General features: G+C 33.2%; 1 protein-coding gene across 12 annotated transcripts in view; it reads right to left on the reverse strand.

The window, feature by feature from the left end:
* The window catches only part of LOC125667959 (ankyrin repeat and fibronectin type-III domain-containing protein 1-like), a 124,759-nt gene that overhangs the window by 6,349 nt on the left and 91,103 nt on the right, over nt 1–27,307 (reverse strand). For 11 of the 12 annotated variants that reach the window (XM_048901656.2, XM_048901662.2, XM_048901665.2 and 8 more), the window contains 10 exons: nt 10,275–10,405; nt 9,219–9,247; nt 8,109–8,219; nt 6,277–6,431; nt 5,850–5,975; nt 4,352–4,430; nt 2,660–2,763; nt 1,908–2,041; nt 1,153–1,231; nt 915–1,028 (listed from right to left, as the gene is read on the reverse strand). In XM_048901656.2, coding sequence (XP_048757613.1) covers nt 915–1,028; nt 1,153–1,231; nt 1,908–2,041; nt 2,660–2,763; nt 4,352–4,430; nt 5,850–5,975; nt 6,277–6,431; nt 8,109–8,219; nt 9,219–9,247; nt 10,275–10,405 — 1,062 coding nt within the window. Of the gene's footprint in view, nt 1–914; nt 1,029–1,152; nt 1,232–1,907; nt 2,042–2,659; nt 2,764–4,351; nt 4,431–5,849; nt 5,976–6,276; nt 6,432–8,108; nt 8,220–9,218; nt 9,248–10,274; nt 10,406–18,621; nt 26,557–27,307 lie in introns of those variants that run through there. The other variant, XM_048901664.2, reaches the window with a different exon arrangement.

The raw sequence follows: 27,307 nt of genomic DNA on the forward strand, positions 1-27,307 counted from the left end.
GTGGGAATATAAACTCATACTTCATGGAATATTCCTACACACCACTATTGCTTTGATACAACCACCTTCATACAAGCGAGATTTTTAGTACGTGTATCTACTTATCCATTTATTCAATGACATCTGCATAAGAATCCTACATAGATTTATGTCTCCCAACTTTAACAAAATTTTTACAAGTGATCGTAAAGAAAATTGAGTGCATTGGCATTGTTCAATTTCTTCACCATATGGCTTCAAAAATCCTGACGATGCTTCAAAAACACAGCCACTAACTCCTTTCCTGTAGATATGCTGGGGATTTCTAATTAACATCTACAGTGTCCTACAGCTGGTGTTTTCACAAGGTTAATATTTCACTATAAACCTGTGCTTAAAAATATCAACTTGTGCACCTATTACATTGTTTTTTAATCAGCTTGGGGTTATTTTAGACATCTGACTGGTAAACAGTTCAATTAATGTAGCATACTGTAGCACATTAGCATAGGGTAATTAATTAATGGCTGCTTATGAAGAATTTTCTGGGAAGTCCCCGAAAATGTTAAAAGTTTCATGATACATAAACATTAAACACTAGACAAAGCTAGATTTCTACTGGACGCACCATAATATTGTATTGTTAAGCACAACGATGATTCAATGCTAACAAGAACAGTCATTTCTTAATTTGCAGGTAACCATATTTTTCTCATATCTATATATATGCCTGGGTATCTTTTAAAGAACAAACCATACACATATGTTGTAACTTATCGTTTATTTAATGCCTTGAATAATTTTATCTTGAATTAAATTGAAATATCTTCTTTATGCACACACATGCACAACTATGATAGTTTGAAAACGTATCAACATATTCATATCTTTAAGTATATATTTTTTTGTTTACAAGGTATAGCATAGAAACATACCTTTGTACCGTGTGACAACAGCTCCATTGTGATTAAGGGGTTCATCGAATTTGACCAGTAAGGAGGAGCTGCTGGCTACAGCTAGACTTACGTAACTAGGAGGGTCGGGAGTACCTGTACAAATAAACAGCAAACAATAATGCCCGTTTAAACTCGTAAGCCCTAAATATTTTTGGCCTAGTTTGGAAATATGTGCATTAAATATCTAAATAGGAAGTCCACATAAGCAGTAACTTACGTGCATGGTCATATCCAGCTTTCATCCTTTTTAAGAGTTTGTGTCGAAATTCCCAGTGACTTAACTGCTTTTCATTTTCCTGTTAAGATTAAAGGAACTTGCATCAATATATATGCCTGAACTTCCTTGCAATGACATTCTGATACTAATTACTTTGATTTATTACAGCACTGTGAAATGTACAATACTGGAGTAATATTGTAAAAATTCAATGGTCATCTACTCCCAAAACAGTACTAAAATTTACCATTCATCCAATTCTAGTTATAATCCATCAAATAATTTTGCAAGTCCATTTCTTGGCTTCAAACAAGATTATCAGCAAATCCTTTCCTAGTTAATTCAAGTTCTTTATATACAAAATCCCCAATCAAAACATTCAATAAACAGACTATATGGCTACTGCTAGTGTCAGATTTGTGAAAGCTTGTGGTCAAGTGAGTGACTGGTCCCTATTGTACCCAAACTACACCTTACATAGATTTATGACTAATATGGTAAATTAAGCTTGAAAACACAAAGAAAATCACATAGTAATTTTTTTAAATTCCTTTCCACAAGCTATTTTTAAAAATTGGTTTTTAAATAATGCCTGTATTGTTATGAGTTTAATACACTGACCTTTCTTAAATACCACAATTACAATTTTCGCAGGTATGTCAACAGTTAAACCTGATCACAATTGAAAATAAAAAAAATACCACCACAATATTCCAATATACTGAGTACAGAATAAGGCCTAAAGATTGACAGACCTTCTGTTGTGTGCTGGACATAGAGCTACTTCCACAGGAGGCATTTAGAATGGCAGCTGATAGATCCACCACCCTCTTCTCAGCATCGGACACCAGGGCATCTAATCGCGCTGATCGAGTATCCTCCTTTAAAACTAATGTAGAAAAAAGACTGAGTAACCTCATCATCAGCGGGCTGTGGTTAGTACTTCTATGGTTAAATCAATGTGATCTCAAGTCTCTCTCACGTCAGGAGTGGGGGAATTTTGTCTTGTTCTCTGACTAAATACCATTTTACTAAATTCCTTTACTGCTTATATTGACAAACAAAACAATTGAGGTATGTGCCAAATTCATATATCATTTCCATGAATCCATGTAGTTCATCTGAAAACACTTGAAGACCTCTTGTAGTAAGCAGGAGGTCTTGTGAAATTTTCACCTCTTGTAGTAAGCAACAGGTCTTGTGAAATGTTCATCACTGGTATCAAGGGCAATATTAAGTGGCTTCATCATCCATGAGGATAGAATGACAAGGTTTGTCCTTCAATAACGGAAAGTTATGCAATGTGACCTTGTTACTTCTGTAAGATGAAAAGGTACAAGAATTGGCACATTTCTGACATATGTAGGATACACTAATGAACCCCCCCAAACAAAAGGGATGAGAGGCTTGAGGTCTTGAGCAGGAGGGTGTATAACAATGCACTTGCTTTCATCCAATCATCAAAAATTGATCAAAATACTGAAGAGGCTTGCAAAATGAAGCTTACACAAAGGACTTTCTCTAGCACCATTGAAGAGCAGCATCTTGGCCATTGGAATGTTATTGGTCATCACTGCTACATCCAAAGGAGTCAGACCCTCGGAGTTCACACTGAAATTTCATTGAATGCTGTCATTTCTTTTTCTAAAACCTTAAAAACTGGACAATATCTCATAATCAGAGGTGGTGCACATAATGCAATAAATCTATGTTGCAAGTAACTTGATTTTGTATATTTCTCCTGATAATCTCTAAGAATCGGGTTTCTCAAATTTTAACAAATATTGTCTCCCTCAGACAATGCACGCCTTGATTATTATGTTACACATATTCTGATAATTAGAAAGAGAAATTGAAAATACCATATAAATATTAAACACTCATTCCATATACTGATCCCAGTAACAAATACAACACTAATCCCATATATGAAGATAATGCTGATCCCATACAAATACAATGTTGATCCCATATACAAATACAATGCTAATCCCATATATGTAGATAATGCTGATCCCACTTTGATCCCATATATGAAGACATTATCTATCCTGTATACTTAGTATACAAATGCAAGCTGAATCCATATCCATATTCAAAGAAAATGCAACATTATGCTAGTTCCATATACAAAAACAATGCTCACATCAGCTTAATTTATTCATCCATATCTCTCTCTCCTCTTTCTCTCTCTACATATATATGATGTGTGTGTTGGAATATTCAACTCATTTTACAAATGAACTTTCTTTCAAAAGCTGAAAAGTTATTACTGAGAAAACTTACAGCCATTATTCAACTTGAATAAAAACATGTACAGCTCTATTTCAAATTGAATCAGTAGATGTATTACAAACTGTTGCATGGACACAAATATTAAGCTGAGATTAATCTCATGGGTTCATTGGTAAACATAGAACTGAAATCCCCCCCCCCACCCACAAAAGAACAGTTCAGTCAAAAAGGATTTGGCCAGCCAGTCTGTGACACTTTATGTTTTCTATATCTGCTTAGATCAGTGTTTATGTTATCATATACAGAAGGGTTTTTTTTATTATTCATTATATTGAGTCATAATTCACGAGACAATTTTGATCTGACACTTTTATTTCTATCCTATATATGTTATCTAAAATTATTGATTTTTCTACCACAGATGTATATTTAGGAACCTTGAAACTTTTCAAAGATAAAAGTTATCCCCAGTTTACAACTATGTAGGTATTTGGCCTGTCAAACAGGGCATTATGAGGGCTTAGTTATCAAACATCATTAAAGTTGTGCAACTTAGTAACAAACAACACTGACGGGACACCTTAAGTTATTTTTAATTTAAGATAATACATTGTGAATTAAATGAGCACAATTTATTAGGAAATTCCAAATTGGGCAACAATAATTTGATCTATTTCCTATTTAAACCTGCAAACATTTCCTTCAGATTTTTATCAATCCTGCATAGTCACACTAGGAAATAAAGAATGTTTTGGAAAACAACAACAACCCAAACACAATATCTTGTATATACAATCCAATTTTCAAATAGGAAGTAACAGTAACATTGTAACAGTATCAATATAATTATGTTGTGAATTTACAATAGGTCTATAGTGCCCGTACAATGTTGTGTTTACCCTGTCTGTGTTCAGTTTGTTTTCCTGTATAATTATTTTAATATACATCAGAGATTCACCCCTACCTGTTGATGTGGAGGCCATCTACCTCTAAGAGTGTCTTCACTAAGTCCAGATCCTGTTGTTCTACCGCTTCAAACAAAGCTGAAAATCAAACAAAACAAATGAAAATTAAAGCAGCGACACAAAAAAATAAATAAATCATTAAACTGACAGTCAAAAATTAATTGTAAATGAATGATTTTCATATTAATTCTAGCTACTCACAGTCTAAGTTTCAAATGAAATTGAAGTAAAAAATACAACCTTAAATGTTCAAAAATCCTCATGCACAAAGGTCAGACTACAGAGTATTTTATGCATTGTTTTTTTGTAATGCCTATTACTGTAATTACTGACAATTAGAAAGAAAAAAAAAAGTTCCCTACATATACCTAATCACTGAACATGGTACTTGGTATCCAATGTAAATTAATTAACTTGTTCCAGTGCATAATGACTACTACGAACATAAGACATGGCAATTATACCGGCCTTTTAGAGGAATGACATGTAAATAATACTACACTGTACATAGTTTTAAGCTTGCCTCTTGGCTGGGACAATTAATGCATTGATACAACACTCGATGAACAATCCAAAATGCACATTAATTCATGATTTCCAATGCCCGATCTTAATTGACCACAATGTACTGGTTTGTACATATAGTCAACAGAGTGACACTTCAATAGGATATGGAATTCCATTTAATCTTATTGCTAGCAGAATTAAGGAAAGTATATCAATATTTTTTTGTCATTCAAAATTGAACAAGTAATGACATCTGGAACTATCAACAAATATACACATATATTTAACAATGAAAGATTTCAACAAGCCTACCTCCTCTTAAATATTAATTTAAAATCTCCAACATTTATACACAAAAGATTTCCAAACATTAAAATTCAGAAAAGGCTGAAAGCATGACTAATCTAGTGATTTTGAATTTACCACCAGACCAGGTGATTGGACAACCTGGTGCTCTAACAATGCATGATTGGCCATGAGGTTTGCTCTGGGCAGTGTGTAACACTGGGCAATGTGTAACATGGAAGTGTTAAGACAATGGTTTAAAGCTACCATAAAACATGTCAGAGTGTGACAAAAGAGAGGTTCTAAAACCATTGATGGCTTTTATCACCACCATAAAAACTGACTTTGCCATATTTGTTCAACATTTGGCCACAGGGATTAAATGACCTATGCTAATCTTGATAATCTTCCCTAAGATAAAGGTGGATCAGATTACAAAACCCTTCCCCCAAGAGAAGGGTATGTATCCTTATAGAAAATAAGCAGGATTGAATGATATCCTGCTTTAGTTTCAATTATCTTGTATAATTCAGATATTTTTTAAGTTATCTGGAGTTTAAATTTACTACCAATGCACATATTCTTACATACCATAAGTGGATGTATAAAAAAATTCACATGGAAATTAAAAATATGTACAAATCCACAATTTCAATGATCAAATTCTGCCACCATCAAATTATCAAAAAGAATATATATACATACCACTTGGATCAATAGGGGAGCGCTTCTCCTTGTCAGTTTTTCGCTTGTCATACATTTTGTTTGGTGATAAACTATCAGGATCACTGTTTGAAGAATTACTAGCAGATCCCCTTTTCTTTGGTGTAGCTACAAACAATTATTCAAATCAATGTCTCCGAAAGTCAGTTTTCATCAAGTTTTGGAAATGGTGTCTGAAATTTTTAACTTACTTATTTGTAAACGATACCTCATCCTGCTGGTTTGAATTCAGACTACATAATATAATTTTTTTTTTTCAGAAATGATTAAATCACTCCCAATAAAGGGTAGTTCTAATTGGATTAACATAGTTGAAATCATTGACACCAATCTAGCTGAACTAAGTCGTATAAAAACACTGAAGCAAAAATACACAATCATGGCGATGACTCAAAAATGTTTCACGCACTTGTAAGTATCTTAGATGATCGATTTGGAGAACTCAATCCATTCATGCTTCTCAATTGAACAGGTGCGGTGTTATTGTGGGGTAGTCCGGGTGCATCGTCCACTAGGAGTCCCTCCGCATTTGACATAAATACTTTGATTGTTCTTCCATCTCCACTAAAATAAAGAGACTTCATTGTAAAACCAAACGTCAGATGGAAACGATGTACAGAACACTTTTGAAAAGCCAGAGTGCAGATTTGAGAGAAAGTGTGCAAAACTTCAAAGGGATTCTATGAATCTGAGAAAACAGCGTTAATCCAAGATGTTCGGAATTACACCCTCAATGTGTGTGTCTGGTTGTAATTAAAAGTGCAAAATTGTTAGCATGCAATTTTTAGATAACCTTTTGTAATGAAAATTGCACTTTCTGTAATATCTCTTGGCAGTGAAGCTTATCTTTTTCCTATCAGAACACCCTATTCCTCCAAAGGAACATAGAACATCCTATCAAGATAATACACCGTAAAATGAAAGTTTGCCAGAAACATTTTGATAATTCTATAAAACACATTGAATCACAAAATATACTCACATTATCATATCCTAATTAAAGTCCTTTTTTCACTTCATGACAACTATATTAAGTACACATCTCCTTTCATCATTATCAAACGAATGACAAGTTTTCATTTCACAATATAAGTCTGAGCTGGCTCGCGACTTTTAATAATATTTTGTCATGGACAGGTAAACCTGGCTATAAGACTTTATTTATCTCTTGTCCCAAGGAAAGAACGTTATAGACATTTATACAAGACGTGCTGAGACAGATCCTCATATACAGCTCGTAATATCAACAAATTTGAATATGTCTTCCACAATGGCATTGTGCATGCAAAATAATGCCGTGGAATTCAACAAAGCTTCAATTCAATTCTTACCATTAATCTTTAAATACTGATAAGGCTTCGAACTTTAATTTATATTGCACCCCAGTTTAATGTGCTATCTGCCACCCTTTGAAAAACCAAAACCTTTCAAAGGCATGCTAAAAGAATTGCTTTCACTTAGATAAGCTACCTAGGAAAGGCAATGAACATTTTGTATCCTATTTTAATTTTGGATTGTATTATGAATATTACAAATTTTTAACGACTCTTTGAAAGGTGACGATACCAGAAGAATTTTTCAGTTGAAAAGAAAACTGGGATATACAAATCACATTCAAGTACATGGTATGCATTGATACCAATAGTGTCTTTGTTCATTTAATCATATCATACAAAATTAAGGCATTTAAATGTCAGAGGAAAATATCTGAACAAATACCTAAAATTACAATTTTAGTAATGCTCTCTATCAAAAACTATATAACTTAAACATTAACATCACATTTTCCTTGAATTTACATGAATATGGCGTACAAAAAGTTACATAAAAAGTATATACAATTGAGAGAATTGTATTAAGACAATTTATGAATATCTTTGAATATAACATATCCCACAGAATGAGCTCCTTGAGAATATTATTTGCAATGGACCAACCATTTTCTGGTGTTTTTTTTTTTATACCTTTCAGTACATCTTGCAATGCAAGTGCAACTGAATACACACCTACTTTTCTCTCAGATCTGAACATGAACATTTTTTACCAAAATGTATACATGTTCCAATGTCTAATTTCAGAATAGCAATAAAGTTTAAAACATACTGATCTATAAGAGAAAAAACACCTAGACTCTGCTAACTATTTTTAGCATTGGAGGCCAACAGATTACTGCCTCTCTCTTTGGTTTAGCTGGCTATTACAAGGTCTTGCCTCATCTCTCTATCCTATTAGTAAACTCACCAGTCTAAGCTGACAGATCTCTGCCTCTCATGCATCAAATCTTCACGAATCCTGTCTTTCTGACTCAGTCTTCTAGGAATCCTGTACAGAGAGGAACTTGGGCCTTCCAGTCTGTCAAAAAATGAAAATGTGTACCCTAAACTTTCACACTTACGTGATTATTTATTTCTTCAAATAAAGGGGGGTTCCATAATGTGGGCCACCTCCCGACAGAGTTTGCTATTTATTTTCACATGCATATACTTCTTAAGAGTGTTGACAAATCACGGAGGTCATTTGACACATCTCTGTACTCACGTTTATCTACTAAACAAATAACCCCAGTCTAATGATTTACCATGCCCACTGTCTCTTTTAATGCTGAAAACTTTCAACAGGCCAAGATAACTAAAACTTCTTTTGATTTGTTTTCATAAGTACCTAAGGGATGATTAAGGACAAAAAATAACACCATTTATCGGTTTAATAACATTTGATGTTTTTCACCACATGAACACATTCAACTCAAGAGGTACTTGCAGATGAAAGTGCTGCAATCAAGCTTGTCAGAACTGCAGAATTACATTTCATAAATGTCTAATTACAAAGCAATGATGCATGAAATAGAACCCTAAAACACTCAAGTCATATTTGATGATTTAAATTGTCATACAGCAAACTGAATATAAGTTATGCAGTTAAAGAAAAACAACTATTTATTGTAGACTGCTGACAAAAGGGGAGTAACTCTAGATTCCTAAAGGAAATTTGAGTAAAAAATAAAAATCAATTTAGTTCCTATCATCCAAACTGTGCAAACATCTTAATTTCTTTAATATATCTATAACTTGAATTTAAGCTGACAGTTTAATCATTTTCTCTGAATATCTTCGGTAATATTTCATTTTTTTTTTTTCCACCTATCAATAGAACACAAAATTCTCATAGAGATGGGTTTCACTAAAGTAAAAAGAAGATATCACATGTTATCTCGTAACAAAACTATTCACACATTTCTAGTTCTCTACTTTCCATTGACTTGGTTTTAGTAATATAATATGTTTTCAATATTTTCCTTTGACAACCACTTTTCCTATTTAAGATCAAGGGAAAACAGAATAAATTTCTTACCTCTTCTCATCTTGATTTCTGACCATATTCTGAAAATTAAAGACACTCCACTTAATGTGAATTAAGTGCATATTTTCAAAAATACCACACAATACTACAAGTCTTCACTATCAGAGACAAAACACTCATATTCCTTTATGCTGATAAATCCTCAATTCACAAAATGTCAATCACTTCATGGAATATGCCATCAGGTGCACCTACAGAAATGTGATGAAGAACAGAGTACGGGGATCTGATCCCCTCATGATGAATGGAGATTAAATACTACAGGCAAAAGTCTGGAATCTGCAAATAAATCTGTTTTATGAACTCTTATGAACTGCAATATTTTCTACAGCATCCTATAAGACTTAACACTGTAATCTTTAATTTCTACGATGAATTTAATTTCTACGATGAATTTAATTTCTACGATGAATGAAAAATTTATACACCAAGTCACAACGAGCGACAGAAAATTATAAGAAGGCATACCACTACAAAAAAAATAAAATCTGTCATGACTCATGGATTTACTGTGGTCAAGGCTTCATCACTGCTGACCACAATATAGTACGATTATATGTCTACAATTACTAAACATTTCCTTGATAATTCTGTACTTATAAAAAACACAATTAATGAATTGTTAATAAAATGCTTCTTGGTTTTCTGTGAGGTGTGAAGTTAACAGACAGACATGCCAGTAGTCTATACCAGGTATTAACAAAGTCCTTAAACATGTACATTAGGATTAGGAGTGTGTCATAATTTCACAAGGCTACTGGAAATGTTTACTTTGCACACTGATTTTTGTTGCATTATATAGAACGGATATTGATTTTATTGCACTAAGTAGAATGCAACATAGTGCATGTCGACACCAATATCAAAATAAAAATAATTGGTAAAACCTCATATGCTATCTTTTGTCTACAACAAAAGATGGATTGAGCTCTTTCTATTTCAATATGATGGCAAGTGCTCTCCATCAACATACACTCAAACTTACTGTGTTGAATTATACTGACATGTCTATGAAAGAAAACAGTCAGATGGATAAAGTCTACTTACTGCCTTTGGGGGTGTGGTATAGTAAAGCTGGCTGGAGGATTTCGGAGTCAGGGAGCCATCATCAGAGACGCTGGTCATAGTCTCCGAGGAGGTCGTGGAATCAGTGTCATCCTCAAAGTTCCATGCAGAACCTACGATATAATTGTTTTAAGTGTGTAACAAAAATCTTGCTCTCCTTTTAAAGCCATAAAATCTAAGGCATAAATATTTTTGGAATCAAAGGCTGGGTGTTTTCCGTTGTTTACAATCATTTTAATTTGACGTACTGGTTCAACTGACGCAAACTTTCAGATACTGGGTACAACCTATTAGGTGACATAAACTAAGGAATCTACTTGAATAAAGTCTTAAAGTAAGCACTTGCCATATTACCAACAGTTAAATTCCCAAAATTGTGGACATTAGGATATGCTAATCTGACTGAAAGTATATTTCTAATAACGGAATTATCAATCATAACTACAATCAGTCATATAGGGGATCTGAATTTTTTACGTCATCAATACCAGTACAAATGTCACCCCTGCTAATAATAGGAATCAATTAGACAGGCATGCTCCCACAGGAACACCCTCATTCTACCGTTTTTTCAAATCTCACTCCTCCTAAATGACAACTTTAATCTCCCGGATCCATATTTCTTACCAAAGTAAACAACTCTGAACAGGAGTAATTTGTAATCTTCAATACATTGTAATGGAGTGAAAGTGGTGCTACACACCAGGTTTTTAATTGGTATGAGCAAAAACTATCAATCATACCTATAATATAGACTCAAGAGACATATACATACATTTAAAAGAGAAACAGACTTAATTTGAAAATTGTCACTTAAAAAATATACAAATAACTTCAAAAGCCTGTAAAACCAGACAATTATCAGACTCAATTTTTTTTCACATTTTAAAAAGTGAAATTCGTTTTCTTTCTGTGTTTAATTCAAGGTTTCTTATTTCTGCACATCCAAATAGTGAAAATAAAACTGCAGTAAACATCAGGATGTATATAATAGTATTTATTGAAATATTTAGGACAAATGAAACCAAATAGTCTAGATCAAGTAGTAATCAATGTTTGGCTTGGTCTAGTTATATTATCAATCTGATCAAAGGCAAGACAGTATCAAATAATATTTTAGGGTTCTGCTATTACTATAACCATTGAGGTGAATCACCTGGATTTCTCACTAATTGATTTGTCTATTAGCCAGTGTACACAGAAACCTAGCTAGGAAAGTATTTATCAGTAATTGATAGAAAAAAAGGGGACCCACCCATGTGACATGTTGAAATCAATAGCAGGAACAATGACACAGAAACAGCTAGTGTCAGAATGACAGTGATTCTTACACAATGTGATGCCACAATTCCAGTGGTAAATGACCCCTTAGATGACTGTAATCAAATGACCTGGTGAATGTCATCTATCAATGAGACAAAGCCTCACACTTAAATGAATCATTGATTACACGCAATTGTTAATCTTCATTTCAAAGGATATTTCCCTATTTTTTGTAACATGAGAAAACTAGATGCTGCTGTTCGTACTTCTAAATGAAATAAAAGGTTAAATCATCTATGTTTTTCATCACACATTAAGTTTAAAGTTTGGTTGTACACATTTTTTTTAAATGCATACATTCACTTTGTGACAGGGAGGTTGTGAGTTCGAGCCTTGTTTGTACCATGGTCATGTTAAACTTTAGACTAGTGATTGCTCCTTTGCCATTTGCCTAGCATTTACAAGTAAAAATTGCAAGTCTTTCGGATATATAGGTAACTTTAAAAATGGAGGTTCTATGTTGCGGCAGGAATTGGTACAGTAAAGGATCCTCTATGCTCTGTCCCCGACCACTAAATTTGTGGCACTTCACCTAAGGCTGATGCATCTCAATATGAGTGAAAAATTCTCAAATACGCAATAATACTTTGGTGTCATATTCCAAACCTGGTCAAGTCTTTATGTAGAATGCAGGAATTTTCAGAAGTGATTTCATAGAAAATTTGAAATCATTTCTAACTATTTTTAATCATTTACAGGGACAAACTGGCAGAATCATGGTACACAAATCATACAGGCTAATGACCCTCACACAAGTGTTACACAATAGAGTAGTAACAAAGTTCTAGGTGTGACAGATGGACCAATAGCAAGACAGACAGCCAACAAACTAATCCTTAACTGTCGCCATGCTTCATAGGTGACACATAGAGGAGATACTGGTAACTTAATACATGTACTCTGTAAATAGACACTGCAAGTTACCAAAAGTTATGGTAGTAAAGATTGACCTGACTAAAATATGTCCGATTACCATATAACAGTTTTATTGTGCATATCACAAATTCTGCAAAATTACCCCCACAACGCTGTTATTTATTATTATGTAGTTCTTTGTTTGCGACTCTCCAAGTTGAATTTGTGCTACAATTTTTTTTATAGTTACAAATTAATTGACAGGTTTCAGTTTTGTACAGAACAGACATTACTGTTACGTGTGTTATTGCTCAACAATTTAACAGGTGCGTGCACAGAGTGACGCCTGGCCACTGTCTAAAATAATTATTACTACACCCGAGGTGGTGAGTTTTACTCACCGAGTTATTCTTATCTTGTAAGATATGGTACACAATTGGTGTAAATTTTATGCAAATTTAATTGTTTGTGATTCAAAAATACAAAGGAAGCGAAAACTGGTTTATCGCGAAATAAACCTGTTATACGGTATATCTTGTAAAGCTGTGTGAATTTGAGCTGCCCTTGAAGAGCACACATGGACACAATACTCCCATTTAGTCTGAACCTAATCAGGATACAGTCCTTAATGCTTATGTAAAAAGTCATCCTTCTGTGGTACAGAGTCAAGACAAGAGTGGGTTTAGCTCCATGGATAATAACACAGTAGGATTGTACCATACCAAACCATATATGTAAACAAGTTGAATACCAAACTAATATCAATTCATAAATTTGGTAAATCACATGCATGAGATGATAGATTTTGCTTGAGGAAAATTATTCAATGAAGCCGACATCAAAGATCTGATGGGTAATGGATAAATATGGAGGTTAACCATGATTTCGCTTTATGTTTTGCTCTATGTACATTATTTTGTCTTACGCTTTGACTTTGTTATATATAATAAATCATGGTTATTTGCCCAAACTGGATGTTTTACTTTAACCTACACAGTGGAGAGATAAAGGAAATTAATACAGACTATAAACTTGCAGTTAATTTACCAACAGTAAATATAACCTGCATTAGAAATACATAAGCATTTGCTTTTGAAATCATCATCCATAGAATACACATCATCAAAAATTCATCAGCGATATACATTAGCTTCCTTATTTTACATAAATACTCAATATTGTGAAATGACTTGTAGCGATGTCAAACATCAATTTGTGAATGGACTGTTGATCAAGAGGTTTTACGTAAGCTAACAGTTTTATTTTGCAAATGGTGCTCCTCACTAAATCATGCAGTAATAGATTCCTCATGTATAATTAAGAATCTACAGTATTCAGTGTTAGTTTTTAGAAATGCATCCTTCTCCATCCTCATCTTTAATAGAAGAGCTACAAAACTGCAGCAATATTTTTATCTGTGCCCATTTTCATTTTAAAAAATTAAAGAATTGATCACGATAAACAGAAAATGTCCTTTGTCTTGTCTACACTTTTGACATGTGCATTAGATATGGGTTTGCACCAAACTAAATAAAAACCAACTTCTATATATTTACATGTAAATGCTAGCCATATTTTCTTAGTTTTAATTTTTGTGGGGTTAGAATAGGTCCTCAGTACCCCTTGCTTGTCATAAGAGGCAATTAAATGGGACGGTCTTTTGAATGAGACTGCAAAAACCGAGGTCCAACAGGTGTGGCATGAGAAAGATCCCTCCCTGCTCAAAGGCCATAAGCGCAGAGCATTATAGGTCTAAATTGTGCAGCCCTTCGCCAGCAATGGTGATGTTTCCATATGAGTAAAAAATTCTTGAGAGGGACATTAAACAATATACAATCAATCAATCTTAGTTTTATTTTAGTGTTAGGGACCGAGAGCTGATTTACACTTTCATTTGTACATAAACTCAGCCAATGAATAGGAGTTTTTCCCAGGTTATAAGCAACACATGTTCAAAGCATCTAGATTTTTGAAATTATGTGTATTGATATCAATCAATTCTAATTCTGAATAAATGGACAAAAGAAATGAACCCAAGTTCTTTGAGAACAGACTTTTTTTGGATTCCCACCACAAAACTTACAAAACTTTTTAACATATCAACATAAACTTTCAATCTTCATTTGTTACAGTGATAATGTTTTCTCTAAATATTTATAACACTACCCAAGTTCAACAATTCAATAGGTTAAACATTGACATAAACTGGCTATATATATGCCATTCCTTTGCCTATGTAATACATCAGCATTAAAATTTATGAAATTCTTTTTGAGCTAGTACTGTTCTTCTAATTTTTCATGCTGTCTCTTCTTAAGTATCTCATATATTTCAAATTTCTGTAACATTAAAATTTATGCCTTTATAATTTGTAAAATTGCAGATCAAATCTATTAATTTCAATTTCAAATCAGAAAGCTTAACCCATTAAGTTTGCTGCCCCAATAAAATATCAAACAAGATTCAGAATATAAATCATATTAATAACTGCCCCATTTTAATCAAACTCGGATCTCTTTATATACATACAGTTTCATATTCTATTCATTTGAATATTTAAGCTTAACCTTCAGAAATGTTCACCAAGCAAGTTTTCTTGGCATCAATTAAATAATTGGTTTACATTACGGTTCATTTCTGTACATTACTAAAATTACATATATATTTTAAAAAGAATTTAATAAAAGGCTTAGAATACACACATCTACCGAGTGCCAAACCACTTCTATTTCTCACTTAAGTAGGCCTTGATCTCAAGAGCTTTCATGCTGAACAGAACTCCAAAATGATCACTTGACATATGGAGGGAGAAAGATAGAGAGAGGAGAGAGAGAGAGAGAGAGAGAGAGAGAGAGAGAGAGAGAGAGAGAGGGAAGGAGGGAGAGAAGCAGGGGAGAGGGGTTGAATTTTTTTAATGTCATAATACACACAATCCTTTAATATATTATGATATAGTCAAGATGAATTATGAAGGATTATATGATGCAGTCAGTAAGATAAAAATGCATATACAAAGTTTAAACAAAAGGTAGAGGAGGTACAAAAAATATTTATAAGTGATAAATTTCTGAACAATATAGATAAATTGAAGACAATTAAGCAATATACATCCATCAAAATACATGTACACAATTTTCAATTTCAAACTTTTAAATTTTTTTTAAATACTGTACGCAGAAAGATTTTTGTGACTTTTAAAGGTTTACTTACAGGTCCCCAAAACTGCTTTGAATCTTTAGTAGTTCACCATCACAACCTTCTACACTATATATCATCAAACAGATAGTAGGACTGCACATTATATGACACAAGTCCAATCAATCAGTTCCACAGACATAGTATTAGGGCCACTTTTATGATGATATGGACGGAGGGTTTATGAGCTTGTAGGAGAATGACGATGACTTTTCCCTGACATAACCTACAGATTGGTGCCTGTGTGAGAACAATCTGGTGTGGGAGGGCTACCCAATCTCAAACATTCTACTATTATCTCCATGCAGAAACAAATAAAAAAATTTCATTTAGATATTTAACAGGACATGATAAGAGGAAACAGGCTTCAACTTCACCAGTAATTCTAGAATCACGAATACTGCGCAGATTCTCATCAAATAAAAAATACTCATTGGTTGAAAATTGATGAAAACATCTTATTCTTATTGTTCCTTGGTTTAAACCTCTTCATGATAACCTTCCACACTAGTAATGAATATTTGTGGATTCTCATGATGCACAGTAAAAATAATGATTTCATATTCCTGTTTCCTGTTTTACAAAATTAATCTATAAGCCCCTGTATTTCGCTACCCTATCATCATTGAATGTGAAAAATTCAGCACTATTCAGTTAAGGATCATTAACAAATGCAATTATACATTCTTAAAGTCAGAATTAATTCTTCTTAGACCTGAGCATTTTCATAACCATACAAAGTAATCAACGACTTCCAAATTCAATTTTCTGATACAACAGCATCATCTACATGTTATATTTGTCTCTTCTTAGCAAATATAGGAATACATTCTAGCCAATTATACTGAAATCCTTTGAGTTGCTCATGCTGTTCACTATGCAAGGATCTAAAAACTGTTACATCCCATTCAGGGGTCACGTCAGGGTGACCTTTTTGTCAACTAATGAAATTACTGCTTTTCGAAATTTTACCTGGTTGTTTGAAAGTCTCAAGCTTTTCCTTCATCATACATATACTGATTCCCATGGGACATGGTGTAAACTACACCAATGCCCACAGGGATAAAAGCAGGGTGTAAATGTGTCACATTTTAAATTTGTTTTACATGTAGAAGACCTGAATCAGTGCAAATTGAAAGTAACCACAGACTTGAAATCCCTCTCAACTTTTAAAGTTAGTCAGTGGTTTGGCTAAAGCAGTCTCATGATTTATTCCTAGTCTCTAAGGTTACCAAAACGTGGCCCTCGATGCGATGTTGTAAGATGTTTGAGTAGTGAATAGACCGAACATATAATTTTAATCATATTGCATTTTAGCATCATGTCTATATCTCCTGGAAGATTGTTCATTTTTTTCAAGGTCATATGCTAAAGATCAAGGTCAGTGTAAGAATTTACAGGTTGAAATCATGCAAATATTCTCTAAGCCAGAAGACATTATACAGAAGGAAAGATAGGTTTTGACTTTTTTAAGGTCATATGTCAAATGTTATTGTATGTGAAGTAATTTTTTTCAGGTGTAACTTCAAATATGGAGAGAGAGAGAGAGAGAGAGAGAGAGAGAGAGAGAGAGAGAGGTATTATAAAGTAATTCTCAGTCCGAGATTTCATTGCAATGATTGCCTGAAATAGGATGGTAAACGGACCAACAAACTCAATTTCTATCACAATATATGTGGTTTATCAATTTTTAGAATTTTACAAGAAATTTTCTGAATCAAATAAAATGAGATCAATTCAAATGTTGCAATGTACTAAAATCATCATTAAAATACTGGCTTTTATGAGAAAAATTTCATCGTTTCTAACATCACAGATCAATTCACAATTATATCTGACTGATTTGCACCCATTATCTAGCTGTTGAGGAAGCTCATCAATTATTCAATGCAACACCAGTTTTTTGGTCTCTCTGTAACAGTTGCGGTAGTAAGTCATGATCAAAGTTCTCAATGAATGTAAAAAGAAGAATCAATCAATTCCCAAATTTCTTTTTATCATTTTATATTCTAGCTCCCAGGATGCATTTGAGTAGATAGAAAAATGTTATAAGAAGAATGCAAACTTACAGCACAGCTAGTAATTCAGCTGTAGAACCCACTACCAATCAAACTAGCTTCAAGTAATTCTCTAATAAATGAGTCTGTTAGCTTAGTATATAGTGACAATCCCTTATTTCTTCAATGTAGTTTTATTTTTAGGGTGGTTGCTGGTATTTTCGTTGAACTATCAATTTTGATAAATATTTTGCACCTACAAGATGGAAACCCCAAAGATTTTAATTAAAGTATTAAATTTTGCCATCTGCTGTCAGTTAGTTGTCACTTCTGCATTAATTACCCATATGGACTAGCAATTTGTAGGCCTTCCATCTCCAATTGTAAATTATGCATTATGATACAAGATGATTTACACATTTTCTGTCACTCAATAGTTTTTCAATACAGACAATTTGCAATTAGCTGTCTACTCAAAAAGAAAATCTCTTATTTCACTTCAGACAAAGTCAGACTTTCTGCTATCTCATCATATCCATTCAGACCTTGCTAGTTTTTATCACTGTTTACACAGACTAGTAAAAACACACGGAATCATGAACATTGAACATTCAGGCACCTTACCAAAATAGGATTTGACTTCAATCATGGAAGAAGTAGATACATTTAATGTTTCCTAAAGCCTAGCAAAATATTTTGTTTGAACCTATATACCTTTAAGAAAAAGAAATTAATTCACGACATGGCTGATAATTTCATGGCCTACACTGCTTGTTAAATTCCACAGTTCGTTTTGATTATATTGGCCATATAGATATTAAACACCAGAAAATGGGATCAATCCACTTTGTCAAAAGACAAGAGCACATAAACGAAGTAGGACAATAAAATGTTACCAGAAGGTAAACCTTAGCTTTAATTTACTAAACTGTTAGAAGTCAGGGACACTGGACACTTACGTGGTCTCATTGGGGGTAAATTTGGCAGAGTAGCCACCCAGCTCTCCGTGTCTGCCTCCACAGGGACATCGCGCTCAGGCTCACTGCGAGTTCTACTCAGGAACTTCAAAGTAGATTTTTTACTTGGTTTCCATGAACCAGTCCGCCGTAAATCCTCCGTTTTTGTTTTTCTATGCAAAACACTCTTGGCGAACTTTTGAATTTCCATGATGTCACTCACGGACAAAACATAGAAATACAAACATATATTTTCATCCCAACATTAAACTGTTCAAGTTTTATACAAAATGAAAATGTCAGAAATATCCTCAGTTTCCATTCCTGAACTTCGAATCACAGAATAATTTGGATCAATCCATTTTTTTATATTACAAGCCACAAAACTTCATTACAGCTGATCTTTCATTCAATGACTTCAAGTGGAAACATTCACTTGATCTATCCATGTGAAATCAATTGTAAATTTCTAATATGGACTCCAGACATATTCCTGAGATACACATCTTAAAAGAAAATGTGTACACATCCAAACTTTCAGGTGTTTTAACCTATATCTCTCTAAATGGTCGTCTTTCCTTTTATTTACAAATGGGGGTATAAGAAATAAATAACAGTTCACATGAATAAGGTAAAAAGTTCTTTAAACTCCTGAATAAGAGAGGCAACTTTAAATTCCTAAGCTGTTCGGTAAACATCTATCCTACAAAGTCTACATGACAATATACAGGATTACTTTTCTATGTCACAAAAAATTTGATCGTCTCTTCTAGATCTATAAAGACAAACCGATCGTTGTGCTGTAGGTAATTTGCAATAGATCGCTATGAATTTAAATTCTCAATATTCCATGCAATATAAATTCCCTGTCCTCAAGAACTGGTGTCTTCATGCAGCACGAGCGCAGAGAATATACCACTACTGTCAAACTTGTCCTTCATAGATTAATACACTGGACAAATATATATACATAACACATTCCATTGAAATAAAGCAATCTATACGCCTTGCACAGCTAATGATCAGGGCCGTATAATGATCTCTCTACTTTTAATGAGAAATCATTAACTTCAGGTGAGATATTACCTGGGGCCACAAGGACAGACCTACATTCATGAGCAGGTATCAGTCCACTTCAATCAATGATAATCAATTATGTCTCTTTCTGCATCATGAGGATTACTCACAATTCCATCCTCTACAATGGTATATGTCCAAATTAAATTCTAATCAGGTTATTGAGGAAGGGTATATTTCAATAATCCACCACAGCGTTAAAAGGACACATTTGTGTCATTATCCTGTTGCATAATCTGGTTTAAATCACATCAGATTAATGAAGAAACAATAAGAATCAACTTTAAATATTTCAAGCAAGTAAACAATTAAATACTAAGGACACGTCATTGCAGAATTTATAAATACCTGTTCACACACACACACAAAATTGAATCAATGGATCTAAAAACTTGCTAGATTCTCACAAATGAAAGGCAATTCATTTCTTCCATCATCTTAATGTTAAAGTAAACTTTCCTCTTTTTGACATTTTTACTGTACAGGACCAGGCTCCTGTAGCAGAATTGATTAGAGAAAAAGTCTCCCTTCTGTCTAGCCAATCTAAGACACCCTATCAACTCAGCATTTTTTAGAACACGAAATGTTTGAACTAAACCGTTAGTTTGGCCACCTTCTTTTTTTTTTTTCCTCCAAAAAAGTCTACTATCATTTGATTAACATGTTATGGTAGAAAATCCTGCTAGTGTAAGCAGTCGTTCACACCCGATGCCCATCAGACATAACACACCTCGTAATCTTATAGTAATATCTTAGTAATACCTCTATTTTCCACTCCAAATTTACAATATCACTGACATGCAACTATTTAATGTGTCATCAACATCATCAAACTACATTATGAAATCAGATAATATTGCTGGAAATCAATACCCAATCAGAGCATCATCTTTGTCTTCCTTTCCCCCCCTTTTTTTTTATACACATGGTAGTAATACACTGTATTTAGTACACAGTTACACCAACGCGCAAGTGCTTTTCCGTTTGTCTTTATCCTTTTGTAAACTTGTGATAGAAAAACTGAATGTTAAATTGACTCTGATGAGCCCATGTTCTATTGTCTATTGAACTCCATTATAAAAGGAACTGTACTCCATGACAAGACTACAAATGAGGAGGAAATCTACTACAGATCTTAAACTGCATAAATGCATATGTTAAGGCACATCAGATATTTTTTTTTACAAAAGTTTAATAGTGCTTGTTAGAAGTAAAACAACTTCATAAATGTCAAAATCTGAAGGTTTAAAATGACTGGGTAGCTGGAATGTTTTAATCATTCAATATCACACCTGATAAAATTATATGAATATCAATTGCTACAAGATTTAGAATGATTTAATCATCCAATATCAAATTATATGAATATCAATTACCACAAGTTCAATGAACCATTTAAAGTACTAGTTTTTCTTTCAATTGCCTATTTCTGGAACTTGTAAAATTGTCTAAAAATCTTTTTTTCAAAGGTATGCTCGGGTCGAGACATGAATTCCCCTTACTCTTTAACTCATCTTTGATGGCAAGATGCCAGAGTTTATAGTGTTCAAGAACAACAGGAGGTGAATTTAATCTTGTCACTCACCAGAAGTCACTTCTAAAATTAAACAAAGTTGAAAAGGTTATCTTTTAAATTAATTTTCTAACCTGTTATCAAATCACAAACCAGACTTAAACTCTTGGAAATCTTAATTGCAATTGATAAATGAACATAATTAATTTTCTATCCTCTCCCTTTACATGTTTTAAAACCATAAGACATAATTGCGGGTTCCACAACACATGTGAATTAATAGTTACCAGCTAGCTCTAAAGTCCCCTATTTTTCAAATTCATAAAAGGCATAAGGCGTACTGAGTGTCTTTTTTTCTATGGTTGGGTCAAAGGTTTCATCAAAGAGATTGACACAATCACAGACGAGAGATTATATAGTGATGTAACATACAGGTACAGATGTAATGAGAGAAAGTCGTTAATGCACATTGATAGAGGAGTGAATCCCAAATTATGTTTTCAATCATCTTTTACACTCAAATATATCATTTATCTCTGCTGGGATTATTTTCTCTTGATGTTCCTTTTAAAACAAATATATGAAAAAATTACAATTGTGGAATAAGGAGAAAATAAGTGCGTTAAAAGCCTTATAAGTAGAACAGAGCAATGTTCTCTGATGAAAAGATGTCACACTGTGCCACAGAACCAGTCTGCATCTCAATGTCAAACAACAGACTTGAATCCCCAGAATGGCTAAAATGGCATCACATCAACCTCCAGCTAAGTCCTGACAAAGCCCCCAAACAACTCAAGACATAGTGAAGGGGAGAGGCTAATGAACGCTACCAGTGTCATGTGTTTTATCACTTACTTTTCTTTCATTGCCTGTAATTTTTTCAATAATGATATTGTCTATCTTAAAAGCACTGCTATTACTTTTTCCTGTTGTCAAATGATTAATAATGGGCTTGTATTTCGTAACAATGTAGACATTTTTTAAAAGAAAATTATGGTGGATATCTGTTTTCACTACAAAAATCTGTGAAGGATTGCAACTTCAAAAGGGTGCCACTTCAGTCTAGTGACACTACAAAAACCTGAATTGTGCTTAATTACAAAGCTGCAATGTCCAGTTGTTTGTTGAACCTCTTTGTCTATCAAATTTCTCTATAGGCGACTCAAATTAGAGAATGTCTAATCCATTTCATTAAGGAACCTCATCTTAAAAATTAAAATCCCATCAAATGCAGAGACAAAGAATCAATACCTAAGAGAAAACCATCAATGACGAGTCTTTGTCTGGTCATTGATTTTCAACTAGGTCAATATTTGTTACATTAATGGGACAAAAGACAATGAGTGCACTCTTGTCAAAGGAGGATTGAAAACCTACCAAATATCGTTATTGATTCAAAAGTACCGTGTAATGACTAGGACTTCATTTCACTGATGGATATGCAGTCAACAGACAAAAGCTGGAAGCACCATGCAGCTAAATTTTGTCAATAAAATGAATTTGATTTGACAAAACGAACAAGTATTTGTTGTTTTGTAATGTCAAATGATACAACACAAAAATGTCATATGATATGGTTCCATGCTGATGATCAAGTCTTATTCTTTGATTTCTTTGTGGCATACACCTTCTGATTACTATTACGAGACACAATAATCAGTCTAATGTAACAGTTCAATAGTTGAATGACCTTGGCAAATAAGGACCTGACCCAAAAATCTAGGACAATATGATGCCCTATGTTTGTCTTGCATTACTAACACTTCAAGAAAAAAAAAATACCAAGAGTTGTTGATTCTATGAAAAACGCAAACTGCGTTATTAAAGTACGATTCTCTCTCAATGTTATTCAGAAAGTTCGATTTATTACCAACAATTATGGACATTTTTACTGTGGTCACATGCAAACATCACAATGAAACTTTTACACCTGTGTTTCTTGAGAAGAAGATTTTCATAAAATTGCTCTATATTCCAAAACCTAGTATGTAAATCTTTAAATTTCTATTGTGGATCCATCCTAGCCATAGGAAAAATGGTGTACAATAATAAAGCTTAATTGTATGATGATGCTTGATTAATTCAACAAATTGTATTCTTTGGATTTTGAGAAGTAGACTTTTAAAAAGAATTTTTTAAAAAGAATTTTCCATAGTATTCCTTTGTTACAGTAAAAGTTTAAACCCCTCTTGTGGCCCTTTATTTGAAAAAAAAATATTGAATCTTCTTCACCCAAAGATAATTTATGGCAAGTTTGGTTCAAATTGGACCAATGGTTAATATAGAGAAGAAGTCAAAATTGCGAAAATACCAGGCAGATAACAGACATTAAACTTTGATTACAAAAATTCACTTTTGCTTTCAACTCAGGTGAGCTAAAATGTGAGTTTCTTTAAGCACCTTCAACATTTGGTTATGAACTACAAACGTCAATTAATGTGGTCAGAATCCTTGTGTCTTACAAATCAATGTACAAAGCAGCAAGGAATGGTTATATAATACAAGGGTGCAAACTGAACTCCCTAAAATAACTCATGAACAAAACTGTCAACATACTTTCCCAGAAATAGAATTTTATTCTGTGTTTACACTGTTAGGAATAACAAAACTATTTAGTCAATAGTTCCATGTATGCATAACATGGTAACTAAAACAATAAAACGTGGGGAGTGTAATGGTGTCTCACTATCCTCTCCACTGTGGTTTGAAGAACCATCAAATGGTGATTTCTGGTCAAAACATATCTAAATATAGCTGATAGTTACACAATAAAGAATACTCAACCCAGTGGTAATTGCAATTTTTAGCTTTTACGTTGTAGTATTTTTTCCCACATACACAAGTCTTCATCCAACTCCAATATTATTCTGATACTGCCTTTGTAAACAAGGTCTGGACGTCATCGATGCTTTCATTTCCATCAATTCCTTTCACATATATTGCAGCATTGGACTTAATATGACCGTAAACACCCTCCTACATGTACTTTAAGTAGTTGTAATGAAAAGACCACTTAAAATTTCAAAAGGACTGATTTCTTCTCATTTTGTTGGATACTTCTCAAAATTTAGGGCATTCTGGTGAGTAGAGTCGCGGTAACACAATAGTCAGAGTTGAGAGGATCTTTAAATACAGTGTTTCTTCATTCAGAATTAACCTATTGATAGTATTTTTTCCTAATTCTTTTACAAATAACAGGTACACTGCACTCAAATCTAATAACTTGTACAGAAACAATAATAAAGGCATCTCTATATCCTGGCTATATACTACAGTAAATGGGAGATAACTCATACACTTTTATTTCACCATCAAAAGAGTGATCTGCAATTATTTCATATTTCCAAATAATAAAACAAAGTGTTTTGTTTGCAAATAAGAGATGGTGATGGCGTGTTTATTGTCACCTGAGAGAGAAACTAACCCCTGTCCTTCTAGCCACTACATAGGTATATACTAAAAATTGGTTGCAAAATTTTCCAAAGGGAAGGTTGGGCCAGTGGAGACCGAGATCTAGTTACACCATATGATATGTATATATACGGCTAATCATAAAAACAATTTTTTTCAAACTGTCAAATGCTTTTACAACTTATTTGTATCATGCAACTGTATATGTTATGCTTTAGGGGTCGTCTCAAAGAGTTTGAAAGAGCTATATTGCATGCTCCCTCCCTTTTTTCTAAAACAAAATGAGTTACAACCTTGTACCTTTCCCTCTGGGTCAATCAAAGTACTTAGCCTGGTTATAGTAGTATATAAAAAAATCATATTTGGTTTACAACAACTGTGTTCAAAATCAGTGTTGTTTGGTTATTGTTGATTTATACAGGTTTTATTGTCACGTTTTCGTGTCATTTTACTGAATGGTCGAAAGTTTTTAAAACATAATTTTACCTTCTTATTGCTTGTGAACAGACATTATCGTCGGTTTTGGAATATATACTTCTGGTGCATGTCATAAATAAGAATATTCATGATATAAACTATATTTAGAAGTAAACTTTTGATAGCAAGAGTGTAGATTTTTTTTATTTTGTTGTATCTACCTATGGCAGTTAGATTCATGGCATATGCGCAGGAGGTTGACAAAACACGGATAATCGCGAAATCAAAGAAATCACAAATAAAACATGAAAGAATCAAGAACAGACTTTTTTAGTCACAGATACCAAAGTTACAGAAATTCTAGAAATTGCTTTTATTGAAGAATTTATATGAAATATGGATTGAAATAAAAAATATTGTATAATGAAAGAAATCCAAATCCATTTCATATTGACCATGAACAGCTCAAAAGTGCTGATCATTTCTTATATTTACATGTATATTCATTTACTAAAACACTGTTTCTATTTTGTTGCATAAAACGAACTCCTACAGCCTCTGTCACAAGCGTATTGTGACGAACATCAACACATAGACATGACATCACACTTTGTCTCACCCTGCCTTTTATCAACATTGCACGGTGCACTGTATTTTGGAGCTAGGAGACCGCAAGATTGGGATGATAATCTATGTAAGTTCACAATCTTAATCCGAGGTGTGACTTGTGAGATCTTTGTAACACACATTGTAATTTTTCAAATCTTTACGCTCTCTCAGTCGTGTGCTTTAAGCTAGTTCATAATCTGTTCATAGTCAAAATGAACGGATTGTGTCGCGAGCTCAAATTGGTTGGTTCATAGAGGAAAATGCGATTTGTAATATAAATATAATGTGATGAAACAATTACAGTGACGTCACAATGCATGGAGAATGTAAATGGCAATATGCACAGCTCTAGGTGCAAAAGCGCATAATTTCGAATTAGGTCTGTCATCCTTATATAAAAAAAATATTTGTGAAAATTATAACATTTCTTGATATCAAATTTCAAAAGACATGTCAATTATAAAATTTTTTTTGGCATAAAAGATATGTTAATTATTAATATATATATTACACAAACATATTTGTAAAAATATGGAAATGAAATGATCAAATTTCAGTAGTATTGTTATGCTTTGAATTTCAACCAAACTTGAGGAAAAAGTATTAATCCTGATCAAAATTGACAGAAAATATTCCCAATACTAAAATAATCAAATTGCTACTTATTTGACGCACTTGTAATCTACTATTCTAGAAATTAGTTTGCTTTATATATCCATTTAATTTGTAAACCATTTTACAACAAAGGAATACAGTTTTCTTATTAAAATATTATCAATTACCACTTTTTATGATTCCGATCAGGCTTGGTTCAAGTTTGAAAAATTGCAACATTTCTGAATTTTAGCTATTTTATTGTCCAATATATCTTTTTTCTAATTGATGTTTCTTGAAAAGTAAAAAAAAGTAAAAAAAAATTTTAACACAGAATGCTTAATATTTTTCTTTGTAAACAAGAAATGTTTTAGAAACATATCCCCCCACCCTCCTGTGTAGCAACATTGAAAAAGTACTGAACAGACTGGGAACTGGGGGGGGGGGGGGGGGGGGGGGGGGGGGGGGGGGGGGGGGAGGGGGGGGGGGAGGGCACAATCTGAGTCTTCTAGGCATGTTTTATTAGATATTCATAGTATGCATCAAATCACAGTGAAAGTTAGACTCTAAAATTTTTTACTTGCAAAACAAAATACCTTTTTATTGTTATTGAAAAAACACAAAAATCTTCATATGGAATAATAAAGAGCTAGCTTGTATCACTCTTTCAATGTTGAAATCATACTTTATATGTGATGCCTTAACAACCCATTAAATAAAATTTTGTTGTATGCATGTGAGTTAAGGCTATGTATAGGTGTTTTTATGCAAATAAAATGATTGAAATGCATAACCTCCATTAAAACTATTCTGGTACATATTCTAAGCATTTTTATGTAAGCATTGGTTATATGTGAAAAGCACTGCACAGGTTTGACTGTGATGTCACATTATGTATTGCTTCCTAAGGAGGAAAACAAACAGTATCAACAAAATGGTGTAGGCACAGGGCATACACTAAATACACTGAGACAATCTTCGTATATATCTAATTCCTATTTACCTTATGAAAGAATCATCAAAAAGTGGTATGCCCTTGCACTAGATTATTTAGTGTAAATTTGATAA

This window comes from Ostrea edulis, chromosome 4 (assembly GCF_947568905.1).
Source record: "Ostrea edulis chromosome 4, xbOstEdul1.1, whole genome shotgun sequence".
In the NCBI taxonomy this organism is placed as follows: Eukaryota; Metazoa; Mollusca; class Bivalvia; order Ostreida; family Ostreidae; genus Ostrea; species Ostrea edulis.